Here is a 17,494-nt window from a genome sequence, read left to right as displayed (position 1 = left end):
AGGTACCTTTTATAACTCTTATGGACGTGTTAGTTTCTTTTGATAGGTACGTGAGCTAAAGTTATAAATTCGAGGACGAATTTATTATAAGGTGGGGTGAATGTAATACCCCAATTATTTTAAGATAAATAAGTCGTGCCACGTGTCGTAATTTCCGATAAGTTAAGTTAAGAAGAATTTAATTTAATTTTATCGGGAATTTAGAATAATGTTTAGAAAGCGGATTAGCGGGATTTAAAGATATAACTTCAAAAATTAATATAAAATAGAATATAAATCCCGAGCTAGTAATTATTTCGCCAAAGTCCGTGAAATAATTTATAGAATATGTGGTAAAAATCTCGAGTCGATCGGACGCCTTTTAAAATTTGGACGCGGATAGGTTTTGGACTAATTTGTAACTTTTGAAAAGTTTCAAGGACTAAGTTGCAAATTAGCCAGGATATATATGATATCAAAACCTTCATAAGGAAGGTTACATAAATCATATCATCAACTTCATCTTTTCATTTTCTATCGACGAAACCACCGTTCCGTCGCTCGATCGTCGTTTCTCGTCCGTTTCTGACGTTTCTTAACTCGAATTGATCGTATTCCAGTGGTGTATCACGGTAAGCTTGACATTTTATCGTTTGGACGGATATATTTTGAGTTATATCGATTCAAAGTTTTAGGCCACGAAACGATTGTATCGTTTTATCGATTATAGGATCGTTTTTGGATGTTTAGATGTTAGAATACGCGTTTTGGTTGAGTTTGGAGCGTTTTTACGTATATAGCATGTCGGAAACCCCGGAAATCGATTCCGGAGGATCGTGTACGATAGTACACGATCGTGTACTTGTGGTACACGAACGTGTACCATCCATGGTACACGAACGTGTACCAAGGTACACGAACGTGTACCAATATATGGTACACGACCGTGTACCAAGGTACACGAACGTGTACCATCAAGGTACACGAACGTGTACCTCCCTGCACGATCGTGCAACCCCCCGACCCTCGCATCCCCGATTTTTCGTATTCCTATTGAGTTAGTTTAACACTCGTCGCCGTACGCGCATGCCGAGAATTGAATGAAAAGTGATGTTCGATCCGTGAGCGAGTACGTGTGTGTTTATATCTCGAGTCTAGAATGTCTATCGAGTTAGACTCTCACTCGAGTTATGTTTGTCTGTTTCTTAGGTCCGGCAAGGCAACCAGCTACCGGACAAGGAGCTTGACGGAGGTCGCGTAAAAAAGTTTTTGGGGAAAAAGCAAGCAGTGAGTTTATATGTGTTTACTTTTGATGTATTGAAAATGCATTGCTTTTAAACGTAAAATGATTTATATGAATTGCATAACACGATTTGTTATCGAAAATGCTTTGTATGAAATACATGCATCATTATCTTGAAACCAGTATAGATCCGATGAAACATGCTTTCCTATTGGGCGGCAATAGGAACTACGTGATCACTAGTTAAGTTCAAGTTGTATACTCCTTCGGTTGTGTTTGAAAATGTTTTGTTTGTTTGAATACGAAATTCATATCGATCGATCGTTGGACTTTGAGATGGACAGTCACCTTGGTTGAACTATCCCGGGACTGTACCAAATGGTATTGGTTGATCTGGTTGAACTATCCCGCAACCTACCAGCAAGATTAAGATATATCGTTTTGTTTGAAAGAAAGAATTTGGTTTTGATAATTCGATGAATCAAGGATTAGGGTTTCAATCGGAAGTTATATTTGGATGCATATGAATGAATGATTTATTGCATTGTTTTGTTTTATAGAATACTCAACTGTAAACTTATGAACTCACTCAGTTTCGACTGACCCCGTTGTTATAACCATTTTTCAGGTATATAGTCTTTTGACGTGACAGGCTTCTATTCTTGCTTCAGAAGTCTGCTTAGAAGTATGTATAGAAGAAGTATGTATCAGTAGTGCTGCAGTAGACCAGTCCTAGATATGTATATAGTTTTGTCAAACGGTCTAATGTATATTTATACTCTGATGTTTGTAAACTTGAATGGCGTTACTGCGCTTTAAACCGTTTGTTTTTGATATGCGAAACAGGGCAATGCTTGATGTGGCATCGCATTGTAAGACCCTAGTTTCTATTGATGGTTTTCAGAAAATGTACATAGATGTTTAATATCTTATCGTTAAAAAGCTTTTCTGAAAACACTTACTTGTTTATATCGCAATAAGTTTGTAGTGGTTTTAGGCTTGCTACGGGTTTCGGAGCTACCACTCCCATTCCCTAGCGCCGGTCGCGGCTCGAGTTTCGAGGATGGAAATCGGGTCGTGACATCATAAGTAATAACAATTTCTTAATCCTGATGGTAGGCTACGGGATAGCTCAACCAAGCCAACCAATACCATCTGGTACAGCCCCGGGATAGTTCAACCATGGTGACTCGCACCAACACTTAAATCCAACGATCGATATGAGTCCGGGATAGTTCAACCATGACGACTCGTTAGATACAGGCCACGGGATAGTTCAACCATGCTAACCTTCGTATCTTTCACAAATAAGTTAGTCTAATTCTACTTGTTAAGACTTACCCGAAACTGGTGATCACACAGCCTATTAACACCCAATAGGTAGTTGTTCCCTCAGATCGCACACCAAATTCTTATACTTAAACAATCAATCAACGATATAATATACAAATCAAATCATATAATATGCGATAATAGTATTTATAATATATCAAATGAATTTTATGAATAATACACGAAAATAAAATATAACTCACTTGGACCGTTATCCAATCTACTATGTAATCGATACGATAATAAGCTTGTATTAATCCAAATCTGTCGACCTCGTAGTTTTCTGATACATCTGTTACATGTTTAGATCAAATACACGTTTAGTATATAAACGTGAACCTTGTAAACTAAACCCTAAGTTATAGACTTAGGTTAAAACAATCTTATTTCGTATTCGTCTTCTTAATTCCAATAAACTTTTAATTGACTTCTTATTCAATCGATATGCTTATACCGATTTTTTAACTTATCATAAAAACGTCCATTTCTATTATGTTTCCATTAACTTTTCATTCATGTTCTTTGTCATTTTCAATCATGTTTCGAATGCTCGACTAAACTGGTTTGAACTTTCGAAATGCCACGTTGGAGTAGGGCGTTTCAAGCCCTACGTGCATGGGAAGGGGCGGCCTTGCCCCTTCCTCATGTCGTGCCCTCCCCTAGCTGAATAGGGGAGGTTCGCGACGCGACCTGCCCTAGCGCGTCGCGCCAGGGCTGGTTGCAACCCCTCGCGTCGTGCTGGGGCTCGGCGCAACGCAATAGGCCAGATTTGGACTTGTCGCGCCGTGCTGATACCCAGCACGTCGCGAGGCACCTGCTGGACTCGTTTCCTGCAGGTGTGACAACTATTTTGACCCCGGGAACTCCTCGAATCCCTTCCGACATGCTAGCTCACGATAACTACACAAAACCCTACTCAAAGCTAGTCGAAAACACCAAAAACAACACGATTTCTACAAGTTCGATTCGACCGTTTCATAACATAATCAAAACAGACAACAAAACTTTGAAACCTTAAACCAAAAACTCATCCTTACCTTGTTTTGAAGCTTAAGGAAGATAGAGGATTGAATTCTGGAGAGATCGATATAAAGAACGCGCGATTCAGACGAAAAACGATCAAACCCTAGGCTTCATCACTTTTCCTTTGTTTTCACACTTCTATAACCTTCTTCTTTTTCCTTATGATTATGAATTCATATGAATTCAATATATATCATGGCTAAATAGCCACTTTAATCCCTCATTTCATTAATTTAAACTATTTCTCTTTCAAACTTATCCTTTTAATCAAACAGTTAATTACTCGCTTTAACTCAATTATATACGTATTATTTATATCCAAATAAATAATACTAATCCATAATTATAATTTTCCATCGATAATCTTTTAATTGCAATTCCCGAGAATTTACTTATTATTACCAATTTGGGACCCAAACTTTACTTTAACAACTTTTCTTACCGTTTTTTTTAGTCCCAAATTTTATCCTTTAATTAAATTCCAATATCAAACTTTCCGTATTAGAATTCTTAAAACCGACCTACTCAGGTCTTGTATATCCAATCACTTTTTCCGTATTAGAATTTTAACCGACATTCTCTTTTTCCATGTGGGAAAAAATGCAACTTTTAATTTTTTTAAATGTTTCACACATTAGTGTGTTCACACACTAATGTCAACATTTACTAATATAATTTAATTAATTACATGTATTAGTAATATAGTTCAATTATGTTAAATGATTAAACTCATTAATTTTTCAATGTTATGGGAAACAATCAGATGACTTCTGAAAAAAATTCAAAAAGAATTAGTGGATGCTTGTGCTATAGAAGTGAGAACTACCATTATTAAGGACATTGGATATCATGTTTTCTCACTTATGGTTGACGAATCTCGTGATAACTCAATAAAAGAACAGATGATGATTATTGTGAGATATGTTGGTAATCATTGAGAGATTCTCGTGAGGTTTCTTTTAGTGGAGCATGTAGCAGATAATTCATCACATACATCAAAAGAAGCCATTGACAATTTTCTTTGCAAAATATGAACTTTCAATATCTAGACTGCGAGAGCAAGCATATGATGGGAATTCAAACATGCGTGGATAATTCAACGGTTTAAAATCATTCATACTTAATGAGAATCTTTTTACTAAGTATGTTCATCGTTTTGCTCACCAACATTAATTGGCGGTTGTTGCTGTTGCACAAACCATCATGGTTAAAATTTTCATCAGATTTATAATGAGTTTTCAATAGAAATTTCTTTTATATGCACAATCTTAGTGCACCAAATTTGTTATTGTTATAGAAAACAGATCAAACTCTCTCCAAAATTTTGAAACTTATAACTGTTTTGGTTTTGTAATTTTGACATCTATTTTTAATGGAGGCAACATTTTATAGTGGTGGTGGTGGCGGTGACAGTTAATTATTTTTTGGTTATACATGTTAAATTAACTTAATTTTTTTAATTAGAATTTATAAATATTAGTTAACAAAAGAACAAAAATCTGATGTTGAAATTTCCATATGGCAGAATTGGTATACAATTCAAAACCATACATAAAATTCAAATATACCAATTTTCTACGTGCTCCTAAGAGCATCTCCACTCTAATGCCAAATTACCTCACAATACTATAATTTAGCATTTAGTATAAAAAATACATCTTCATTGCACTTCTATTTCATGTGCTAAATTTAGCATATGCTAAATTTTGTACCAAATTTGTTAGAAAGTTTAGCATATGTCAAATTTTATTATATGTAAATTATTTACAGATTTGCCATCAATAATGATAATCACTTATAAAATCATAAATTTAACATTTAATTTAGCATTTTGCAATGGAGTGAATTTCAATAATATGTGCTATATGTAGCATTTTATCTTATTTTGTGCTAAAAATAGCATAAAAAATACAACATGCAATGGAGATGTTCTAAGCCTTCTCCTTACTAAAATGGTATTCAGGGTAGCATTTTTACAACTATTTTTTTTCTCTCTCTCAATTCTTATTATATTTAGAGAATTAAATGTTATTTAATTTTTTTTTTAATTTTAAACTTTTTGAAAGAAATTATTTTTGATTACATTTCACAATTCAAACGCAGAAAATAAAAATAAAATAATTATTATTCTCTTTGTAAGGTTAAAATTTTTCTTAAAGACCTTTTTGTGTGGTTATTGTCCTCCTTTTGAGGTTATTATCCTCCTTTGAGGGATTAATATCTCTTTTGTGAGGTTAACTATTTTTTTAGGTTATTTTTCCTCCTTTATAAGTTATACAGGTACATTAATGAAGACATTTATCAAATGATTTGATGAAGATCAATTAAGAAGCAGCTTTCAATCTTAATGACTGGATTTATGCGGTTGGTATAATATTCGCATATTATTTTAAATTTTATTATTCATTATTGTATTTATTGCTTTTCATGTATGACACCTGAATTTGAGACTACAATGTGATGTCTAAAACATAAAGAAAAATCAGATTTTCGAACACAACTTATAGTTATTTTAAGGATTAATTTCTAAAAAAATCACGAACTTTACACGAAATTTCATTTTAATCATGAACTTTAAAAGTTGTCATTTAAAGGCACGAGCTTTCATTTTGTTTCAAATCTATCGCCAAAGTAAAATCCGGTGTATTTTATCGAACCAAAAATTCCTAATCCTATATAGTCTAACTAATTGATAATAAAATTTAATGTCGATTTATAATTTGGGTCTTTCATTAATGGTTTATTGAAGAATTTAGTCAACAAAAATACACTGAAATGATAGATTTGAAACAAAATGAAAGTTCGTGTCTTTAAATGGCAACTTTTAAAGGTCATGATTAAAATGAAAATTCGTGTAAAGTTCGTGATTTTTTTAGGAATTAACCCTTATTTTAAATGCCATTCGCTTATATATATACAATCTTTAATTAGACTTTGAAGATTTATTATGTTTTTTTTCACCATATTAATATAAACTTTAATTTTGTCAAAAAAAAAAAAACGAATGAAGGATCACTTTACCCGCCGAACTTGGCACAAAGTATCAAAAACGTCCAAATTACCAAAACCGGATCACTTTTACCCTGAACTTGGAAAAACCGGTTCAAAAATACCCTATGCTGATCTGACACCTTAATTGGAGAGTGGGATTCTAAATTTAAAATAATTAACTCTAATTAACTTAATATAATTAAACATTTAATTTTAATTAACTTAAGTTAATTAAATATTTAACTTAAATTTTAAAAATGATATATCCATCGGGGTTTTCTTTACACCACCACCACCGCTGTCCCACTTCCTCCACCTCCACCAACCACCACCAAAAACCATCAACCCCCGCCCAAAACACTACCCGCCATCGGTTCGTCGGCGTGAACCCAGATCTGAGCTCGTGTCTGCTGAGAGACGAACTGAGTTTGTCTCTTTGACGAACCCAAATCTGGGTTTGAGAGTGTCTCTGTTGAGAGACGAAATGAGACGAACTCAGTTCGTCTCAGAGACGGTTCGTCTCTGTTGGAGACGAAGCTCCTCGTCTTTGTCAGAGACGAACTCGTCTCTCACAGAGCGAGCTCGTCGTCTCTGTAAGAGACAATGATGAGCAGTTGCCGGAAAAGATTTCCGGCAGTTGCTCATCAAAATTAAAAAATAAGATTTTTTTTTGCAAAAATTACAAAAAAGCCCTTTATATTTTTAGTTAATATAATTTTGATATGTAAGGTTTTAAAATTAAATTATTTTTTAATTATTATGGACTAATTTGTACAATGTTCAAAAAATTAGGATCATTTTAAACCTTTAGCCATCAAAAACCACCTAAGAAAAAAAAACTACCACCAAAACTGGAGAGTGTGTTTCACTCTCTTAGGTGAGAGTTGGAGGGGGGGGTTGTATCATTTTTACCAAGTTCAGGGTAAAGGGGTTGTATCATTTTTACCAAGTTTAGGGTAAAAGTGATCCACTTTTCTTAATTTGGACGTTTTTAATATTTTATGCCAAGTTCAGGGGGTAAAGTGATCCTTTGTTTAAAAAAAACATATGGTAAACATTTAATAACTTATTTATTTATTTGACAATTTTTGTAATTTATTTTTAATTTATAGTAAATATTTTGTAAACTTATTTTATATTATGATTAATGTTTTTAATGGTTTATTCTGTCAAAGTAATCCCTGTTAATCGCATGTGTAAACCTATGGTAAACTAAATTTGACAGATTAAAATTTATAAATTGAAATTTAATTTCATATATCTAGAAATGCTGATGATAAATTGATAGTAAACTAAATATAATAGTGTTGGACCACGTCCTTTTGATATTTCTAATTTTGACCTTAGACAATTAATTTAAAAGTTTTAATATTGTTTATTAGTGTATAAGAACCTAACAAAACCATCGTGGATCGATTCAGAAGTTTATGGCGATAAAAAATTTCACAAAGCAACAATTAAGATTTCGCGTCCGTGATATAAAGGAGTCGCGGGCGCGACACATATGAGTAATGGGTGCGAAGATGATGGCTCACGAACGTGACACAATGGTTGCCACACACACAAAAGGGACTAATTACCGCGTGGGGATTCAATAATTATATGTAAAACTTCCCTAACAGATAAAAAAACATTTGGATGGAGCTGATCAGTATAACTGGCCAAAAGGTGTGTCGTGGGCACGACGGGCAGTATCACGGGCGTGACACTACTGATTCCAGCAAAAGTGAAGTCTTCACTTGAAAGACTTAGATGAGAGTTGTTGGGGTTATAAATACCCCTCAACCACCACATTTATGCAGTTAGACACTCTAAGAACAATAACTATAAACAATTAAATACTACTATTTATTTATTTATTGTGCATTAATTGATTGCTTTTTTTTGTTGTTGATTATTATTATTGATTAATCATTTAATGTTAGTGGGTTTGTAATTAGTATTAAAAAATCACTTTGTGAGTTTGAGATTAGCTCTAGAAAATCTCTTTGTAAAGTTAGATGTTTAGCTTTAAAACACCAACCCATTAGTGGATTAGCAAATTTCAATCTTTAATTGAGTAGTAAAGCAGAATCGGTTTGTGATTTGAACCACTCTAAATCTCTTATGTTTTTATCTCTAAACCCTAAATCTTTGTCTTAAACTTTTAAAAATCGCCATTAAACCTAATTCACCCCCTCTTAAGAATTTCAAATAGTTTATTATAACTTTGTAATTGGAAAAGTAAATTAATATTAAACTTGATTTTTAGTATACTAAAAGTAAACGATAGTAAAATAATAGTAAATTTGTTTTTTCTAGTAAATTAAAAGTAAACAAACTGAAACTAATTTTATATATGTTTTATAATACTGATAGTAAACTAAGCAATAATTACTTTAATTTTATAATCCAAAAAAATAAACTAATAATAAAAGTTTTTTTTAAGTAAATCGATAATGAATCAATAGTAAATTTATTTTTTAGTAAATCAATATAGTAAACTGATAATAAATATAAATTTATTTTTAAATAAATTTATTTTTATAAATAAAAACCATATTTCTCAATTTTTAAAATTCAAACATATTTTTGTAATAAATTTGGTCAACTTGTATTTTTTAAAATATTTTACACTTTTATGGTTATTTTCAAAAAAACCTCTAGTATTTACTTGTTATTTTGCGGGCTTTTTATATAAAATACTGATTTTGGCAGCCCATTTACTTTTATACAGTACAAGTTAAATCTTTACTTTACCTACCTCATTTTCTTACTTTAATAACTTGTACTTCAAATTTCTTTTTTTTATACGATTTTTCTTATTTCTCTCAATCATTCTTCTTCTTCTCCATGATTTCTTTTGAGATGTGAAAGAAATTTTCCACGATTTCTGCTCTTTCGCTTCCGCCGTTCCGCCTCTGCCGTTCCGCCTCCGCCGTTCCGCCTCTGCCGTTCCGCCTCTGCCGTTCCGCCGTTCCGCCTTTCCGCTTCCGCTGTTCCGCCTCCGCCGTTCCGCCTCCGCCGTTCTATTTCCATCGTTTCGTCTTTGTCTCGCCGCGCCATCTTTCTTTTATCTTTTTGATTTTAGATCTGAAATTTGTTGTTCTTTTTTTTTCATTTTCAGATCTGTAATTTGTTTATCTTTTACTGTTTATCCACCATTAAACATGTATAAAGAGTATATTTAAAGAATCTAATACTTATTTCATGTTATGTAGAATAATTTTGTGATTTTATATAATAAAATTCTGTTGTTTTCTGCATTTTTTGTGTTTTGTTGTATTTCTGCGTTTTTTTATTCTGCAGAACGATTTATTGATGATGATTGATTGCTGAATCATTGTAATGTTACAGTGTTGTTGATTTTATGTTGACTTTATGTTGATATTATGTTGATATCAACTGATTTTTTTTATTTTAACATTGACAAATAAGATAATATTGTCAGTGAAATAAACTTTTGTTGGATGAAATGAAATTGTATTATAACCGGCTTTGTCGAAATTTAGTTAGATATGAGAGGTGGAAAACGGAAAAAAATTATACAAGTGATATTGAAGGAACTGTGCGGCTGCTAGCTCATCAATACAATAATATAAGACTAATTTTATTTTTCTTTAAATGATTGAAAAATCAAAATATTATCAACAGTATATCAACAACATATCAACATAAAATTGAAAATCAAAAAAAGTTGAAATACTTATCAACATAATGATAACAATAAATCAACAACGAATCAACATAAGGAATAAAATAAAATATAATTTTTTGAAAAACTGTGACAATTAACAAAATATCAACAAGAAATCAACAACATGTCAACATAATAATGCAAACATATAATTTATTTTTCTTTCAATGATTGAAAAATCAACATATTATCAACAGTATATCAACAACATGTCAACATAAAATTGAAAATCAAAAAAAGTTGAAATACTTATCAACATAATGTCAACAATAAATCAACAACGAATCAACATAAGGAATAAAATAAAACATAATTTTTTGAAAAACTGTGACAATTAACAAAATATCAACAAGAAATCAACAACATGTCAACATAATAATGCAAACATATAATTATCTAGTATCAGTTAAATTTTATTTTATTTTATTTATTTCGCTGACAAAGTTATCTAATTTGTCAATTTAAAAAAAAATTCCAATGTTAAAATCAAGGAAATACTAACTGATTATCAACACAAAATCAACAACAAATCAACAACACTGTAACATTATAATAATTCAACAATCAACCATCATAAAAAAATCGAGCTGCAGAATAAATAAACACAGAAATACAACCAAACACAAAAACAAAATGCAGAAATAACAAAAAATTATTCCATATAACCATAATTGTATATTACATAACATGAAATTAACATTATATTCTTGAAATATAATCTATATACATGTTTAATGATGAAAAAACAGTAAAACAATTTTAGATCTGAAAAAAAAAAAAAAAAAAGAAGAAGAATGAACAAATTGTAAATCTGAAATCAAATAGATGACAAGACGAGCAGAGGAGATGATGGCGTTGGCGAAGATGACAACGGAGACGATGATGAGAACGATGACGAAGGAGCGTAGGAATAGAGGACGGCGAAGCGGAAGACGGCGGAGAGGAAGAGAGAGGAAGATGAGCTGAGAGGAAGAGAGAGAAATATGAGTTGAGAGGAAGAGAGAATTGAATGATGAGGAGAGAGAAAATAAATGAAATTATGATGATTGTGCTATTAGGGTTGAATATATAAGATCCGTATAAAAGTTAGAATCAGCTCCGTGTATGGTAGTTTAGTAAGTGAAAAATATGACATGTATAAAAGTAAACAATTAGTCAATGTAGGTTGTTTGTGTAAAAAACCCTTATTTTGCCAAACATATCTTTTGGAAAAGCCCTTATAATTAGCCCTATCAGAAAAGGGCTTATAAAATGGGCCGAAACACTACCGTCTCATACAAAAAAGTGTCTAAAAAGGGTTAGCGCACAACAATTTTCTTCAACTCTGTTAAAAAAAAATCCCAATGGCGACAACGAGCGTGGTACCAGCGGGAAGAAGCGCAAGGAGAGCTGCGGCGGAGGATGATAAGTTGATGTTCGAGACGACGGAGGGAATCGAGCCCATCGCCAGCTTCGACGAGATGGGCATTAAGAACGATCTGCTCCGTGGAATTTACGAGTACGGTTTCGAAAAGCCCTCAGCCATACAGCAGAGAGCTGTTATGCCGATGATAAAAGGCCGAGATGTGATAGCACAGGCTCAGTCCGGTACCGGAAAGACTTCTATGATTGCTCTCACTGTTTGTCAAACAGTTGATACCGCTAGTAGAGAGTATGTACTCCTTTTTTAATATTACTAAACCCTAATTTTGTTAATTGCTTGTTTTGGGTAGGTAAAGTGTTGGTTTTTTGTTGTTTGTTAATGATATAGAAACCCTAGTTTGAATTAGGTACTTGGTATTGAATGATTAATTTTAGGTAAAATCCATCCTGTGGTCCTTGTACTTTACAGGTACTGTAAACTTGTTCACGTTCAGGTCCCTCTACTTGCCCAATTTCGATTCGCACGCCCGGACTCGAAGACAAAACTTTGTAAGTAGAGTGACTGGAGGAAAACAGAAAAGGGCATGAAAGTCAAAATTAGGTAAGTAGAGAGACTAGAAGAAAATAATTTTACAGTAGGGGCTTTGTGAACAAAAGTGGTAAAGTATAGGGGCCTCGGGATGAGTTTAGCCTTAATTTTAAGTACACCTGAAGATTTATGTAGAGCATCATTACGTTTTCTTTCACCTTGTAAAAGAATGCCCTAGTTTATTTTCTAGCTTAAATAACAAAGAGGAGTTTATTTAATGTAGTTTACAGATTTATGAGTTTGTGCTTTGTTTGCCATTATATCGAGTTCTATTTTCTTTTAACAGGGTGCAGGCATTGATATTGTCACCAACAAGAGAACTGGCTTCGCAGACTGAGAAGGTGATATTGGCAATTGGTAGTTACATTAATATACAAGTACATGCTTGCATTGGAGGCAAAAGTGTTGGTGATGATATCCGAAAACTAGAGCATGGTGTTCATGTTGTGTCGGGAACGCCTGGAAGAGTCTGTGATATGATTAAGAGAAGAACATTACGCACCAGGGCCATTAGGTTACTTGTTCTTGTGAGTTGATGAATTTGCCTCTTGTGATTTTAACTGCTTCCGTCTGTTTTAAATATCATACGCTCCGAGTCTGGATGTGTGGTGCATGTCCAATCAGGATAGTATGTGAATATATTATGCGTGAGAGCATCTGTTGAAATTTTCTTCCTATTATTGTTATGTCTTGTAGGATGAGTCCGATGAGATGCTTAGCAGAGGTTTCAAGGATCAAATCTATGATGTGTATAGATATCTTCCTCCCGAACTCCAGGTGCTCATTTTATAATCCAATACTTTATCCCATGTATATTTATTCTGATTATGTAGCTGGTATTCTTCATATGCATGTATGAGATTATTATTTGTGATCTTTTTTCCTACCATCATGAATGTAAATTTGGTGTTTGTTTAATACATGTTCTTCAGTTTTTTCGCATTGTGTTCTTCATTGATTATTTGTGTTCACTAGGTGCTCGATCTAATTTAAAGCAGTGTTATTTCTATTGTGAGATTTGATTTGACATAAACTTTGGTAAATGTTTTCTGCTTATTGACATGACAGATTTATTTGTACAATGTTGCTACTATGGATTTGGGTTTTTCAGCTGTATGGTTATGAAACCTGAAGTGACCATATGTCGAGTATTGTGAAATATATATTTGGAAATTGTTAAAAACATGATAATTAGCTCTATTTAAACTTTAAAAGTCGTAACGTAACTGAGTCAACCTAGTGTTGATTTGGCATGATATCTGATTATATTTTTGGCAGGGTAAAGAAAACTAATAAGTAATAACTGACACGAAACATGGAATTTATATATTAAATTCATGTGTGCTTTTGCAGGTTGTCTTGATTTCTGCTACCCTTCCTAATGAAATTTTGGAGATGACAGGCAAATTCATGACAGATCCTGTAAAGATTCTTGTGAAACGTGATGAATTGACATTGGAGGCAAGTACTTGTTTGAGCTGTGCTTGAGCTTTTAACAAGCGAGAAAATTATTTGATACGATCTTGATTTTTGATCTGTTTTTATGATGGCAGGGCATCAAGCAATTTTTTGTAGCAGTTGAAAAGGAAGACTGGAAATTTGATACTCTGTGCGACCTTTATGACACTCTTACCATCACCCAAGCAGTTATATTCTGCAACACAAAGCGAAAGGTAATACTGTTAGTGACCAAATTTTCTTTCTGCTATCTGACATGAGATTTTTATTACTCAAGTGTATAGACTTTGGATTTTATAATAATTCTGTTGAAAATCCAAGTCTCTACAAACAGATTTACCATTATTATTCTGTTACCCAGATGAATTAAGTGATTTCTGTGTTTTTTGATAACTAGTTTTTTCTGGCTTACACTAGTTTGTTATGAGTGGGTTGCCTACAATCTTTCTGTGGCTGCATGTCTGTTGTCTGTATAATTTTTTGGACTAATATCTAATTTTTATGATATGTAGGCTGTAGCTAGATATTGAGTTATACAAAATTAGACATTCATTATTAAAATCTATTTGAACATAATCTGTTCAGGTGTGGATATTAAAATTTTATTTGAACATAATCCGATTAGTTGTGGAGGCGGCTTTTCTACTGTCATTCAATTTTTGTTGTTTGCTTCAAGTTTGAACTGGGTTTTGGTGCATGATGCTATACTATTCTTATGGAATATGAACTGAGTTGAATTCTTAGGAAATCAAACCTCTTTAGTGCTGATTGCAATTCAAGTAATTAATTAATGACTTTAAAAGTATTTGATTCTGTTGAGTCAGGACCAATTTGAGTTAAAATCAAGTGAACTTAATATTCTTTTGGATTTAATTCATTCTAATGCTGTTGTACAGGTTGATTGGCTAACTGAGAAGATGCGTAGTAGTAATTTTACAGTCTCATCAATGCACGGAGACATGCCACAGAAGGAGAGAGATGCAATTATGAAAGAGTTCAAGAATGGCGATACCAGAGTCCTGATCACTACCGATGTTTGGGCCCGCGGGCTTGATGTTCAACAGGCAAGTAATCTGATTTTATTTTTCAATTCAGCGTGCATCTTCATTCAGTTATTCGTAAATGTAATACATGCAGAAAGTCTAAATAAAAAACAAATAAATCTCAAGATATTGCCTCATGTGTTTAAGTTTCCAAATACCCCACTATCTCCTCTTTGACGTATATAGTTACTTTTCTGAAAAGAGTCAGTTTGGAATACCTCGTTAAATATATATCTGTTTGCATAAGATTGAATACTGAAACTCATTTTCACATTCCTGGCATCGGAAAAGAGAAGTGGAAAAGAAAGTTTATATAGCTTGAAGTTGTTCTTTTGGTGTTTGGAATTTTTTTGTTTTTCAGAAATAAGGTTCAATGTTAAATATCAATTGCAATTATTAAAGAACAACTCTTTAACTAAAAGACTCCATGATGAAAATATCTTGAATTTGATTACAACAAATGTCTCGGTGATTAAATAATTTTAATTCTGGTAAATTCCTTGTAACTGGCAAATTCTTAGTCAAAAAGACTCCAAGTCTGCAAAAGGAGCATGATTGCAGTGTTTTGCATCTCTTCTTTGTTCTTTTGCTACTGGGTGACTTAGTGCTTCTCATTTGTATTTTGCTTTTTTAGTTTTTTCAACTGTATTCTCGGAGGTATCCATCTGCTATGTTGTCCTTATTGTGCCAGTTTATTTTTCTCCTCAGGTTTCTTTGGTAATTAATTATGATCTTCCAAACAATCGAGAGCTTTACATCCACAGGATTGGTCGTTCAGGTCGTTTTGGACGCAAGGTATGTATTTTATTTTTGTTTTTGTTTTTGTTTTGCATAGATCGGCAATATGCGTTCTATTATAGTTGTTTTTCACTGACCTGTCATGGCCAAATCTTGATTTATGATGCAATATTTTGTGCATGAAATACTAGCAGATGCTTGTTCTACTTTATTATGATATGGTCTGATGGCTTAAGGTGCTTACCTGCTTGATTATTTATTAGTAATTCAATGACTTGTGTATTGTTTCCAGGGTGTTGCGATAAATTTTGTCAAAAGTGACGATATCAAGATTTTAAGAGATATAGAGCAATACTATAGTACCCAGATCGATGAAATGCCGATGAATGTTGCTGATCTGATCTAAACACTTCCTGAGTTGGATTGTATTGCCATCGAGATGGCGTTTGAAGTTTGTTTATTTGGCATTATCGTGCTCCATATCGAGAATGATTTGTATAATAGTGATTGGTGGATTGGCTTGTTGTGTCTGAGTTTTGCGTGACAAGAAACAAGGTAGAGTAGCATTAACTCCTTTTTGTGGTCGATTTTTTTTATCCTTGTTTTTACTCAAGACGGATTCTATAATTTGATGAAAGTAAAGTTATTTTCCAGGTTTTTCTTTTTCATTTGGATTCATTGAAGTTTTGAGTAACAACAATTTGTCTTCTCTTACTATCTGGCTACATGTTTGTTTGTAGGGGTGTGCAAAAATCAAACCAAACTAAATAACCTAACTGATAATTTGGTTTGATATTGTAAAAAATATAGTTTTTCAGTTCGGTTTGGTTTGAAATGTTAAAAGTTTACTTTATTTTTAGTTAAAACTGAATAAAAAATCAAGTGGACTAATTTTTTGAGTCTGTTGGAACAAATTAAAATTTTATAAACTCGTTTCAGTTTGATTTTGATAAAATTAGAATGATTCTAGTAGTAATTTTTCCTTCAATTTGTAAGTAATGATCAGTTAATACATAAATTAATTTTATAGACAATCATTCTATTTTGACAATTTACCTCCTCAATTTATGAGCTATGTTCCTTAAATTATCAACTTGCACCTCAACTTGCAAATAATTTGTCAAAAACTGGGTTAATTATCTATAATTAGCAAATTTATGACTGATGTCCGTAAAATTAATTTATGTGTTAATTGCTTATTGTTTAAAGTTGGGTGGGGGGGGGGGGGGGGTGATTGTTGTTTAAGTCAAATTAAATTTTCAGCATTTGTGTGACGTCACTGCCATTCTCTTAAAATATTGCAAGAAAGAACATGTCATTTTTTTTGTCGAAAAATAAGATTTCATTAGATGAAATAAATCGACTACGAAGAGTCTTAATAGTCACGATATTTAAACTAGAGATTACAACAACTTTACAAGGGTTTTTAGCTACTAAATTTAATAAACTCAAAAATACCTAAATCTAATAATAGATCTAGCTAGATGAGTATAAAATTACAATATCTAAATAATTATAATAAAAAGTCCTAGATATATAACAAAGGGGTACTGGCAAAACAAACCCTAATATTTTATTTTTTTGCGATTTAAGCCGAACGTTTAAAACTTTACGAAACAAATTTTAACCTTTTCAATTTTTTCAAATTGTAGTCTAACCCATTTTCCGACCATTATTTGCTTATGCGGCAGCCATATTATTGGTATATTAAATCCCAACGTTTTAAAATTTTGCAAATCAAATCCCAATGTTTCATATTTTTGCAACTTGTATCCTAAAAAAGATGCAAAATAGCTAGAATTAGAACTTGGGCTACAATTTGTAAAAATTGATAAAAAGGTGAAACGTTTGGATTTGCTCCATTAATACCCCTATAACAAATCTATAAATTAAAATAAGTTGTGACCATTTAAATTTGTAATATAAACTTCCAACTCGTCAAAGTATATCAGAGATGCTGAAAAATGCTGAGATGTCTACTTAAACTTTCCATTTGATGAAGATTCAAAATATCACCCATGTATGATAAAGAAGATAAAGTTAAGAAATAGAAGAAAAAA

General features: G+C 32.5%; 1 protein-coding gene across 1 annotated transcript; it reads left to right on the top strand.

The window, feature by feature from the left end:
- The first annotated feature begins 11,522 nt into the window (after positions 1-11,522).
- LOC126682313 (eukaryotic initiation factor 4A-3) lies at positions 11,523-16,087 on the top strand. Its single transcript, XM_050377954.2, has 8 exons — positions 11,523-11,895; positions 12,482-12,722; positions 12,892-12,972; positions 13,549-13,656; positions 13,749-13,868; positions 14,550-14,717; positions 15,405-15,491; positions 15,727-16,087. Exons 1-8 carry the CDS (start codon positions 11,588-11,590, stop codon positions 15,838-15,840), a joined length of 1,227 nt encoding a protein of 408 aa, XP_050233911.1. The 5' UTR covers positions 11,523-11,587; the 3' UTR covers positions 15,841-16,087.
- Positions 16,088-17,494: the final 1,407 nt, after the last annotated feature.

This window comes from Mercurialis annua, linkage group LG5, assembly GCF_937616625.2.
Source record: "Mercurialis annua linkage group LG5, ddMerAnnu1.2, whole genome shotgun sequence".
NCBI lineage: Eukaryota > Viridiplantae > Streptophyta > Magnoliopsida > Malpighiales > Euphorbiaceae > Mercurialis > Mercurialis annua.
This window is presented reverse-complemented; position numbering and strand designations above follow the sequence as displayed.

Excerpts from the sequence above, each read along its gene's own strand:
- LOC126682313 (XM_050377954.2), top strand. The coding sequence starts at position 11,588 with ATGGCGACAACGAGCGTGGTACCAGCGGGAAGAAGCGCAAGGAGAGCT. Across the intron at positions 12,973-13,548 it reads ATCTTCCTCCCGAACTCCAG|GTTGTCTTGATTTCTGCTAC; the intron begins GTGCTCATTTTA and ends GTGCTTTTGCAG. Across the intron at positions 13,869-14,549 it reads TCTGCAACACAAAGCGAAAG|GTTGATTGGCTAACTGAGAA; the intron begins GTAATACTGTTA and ends GCTGTTGTACAG.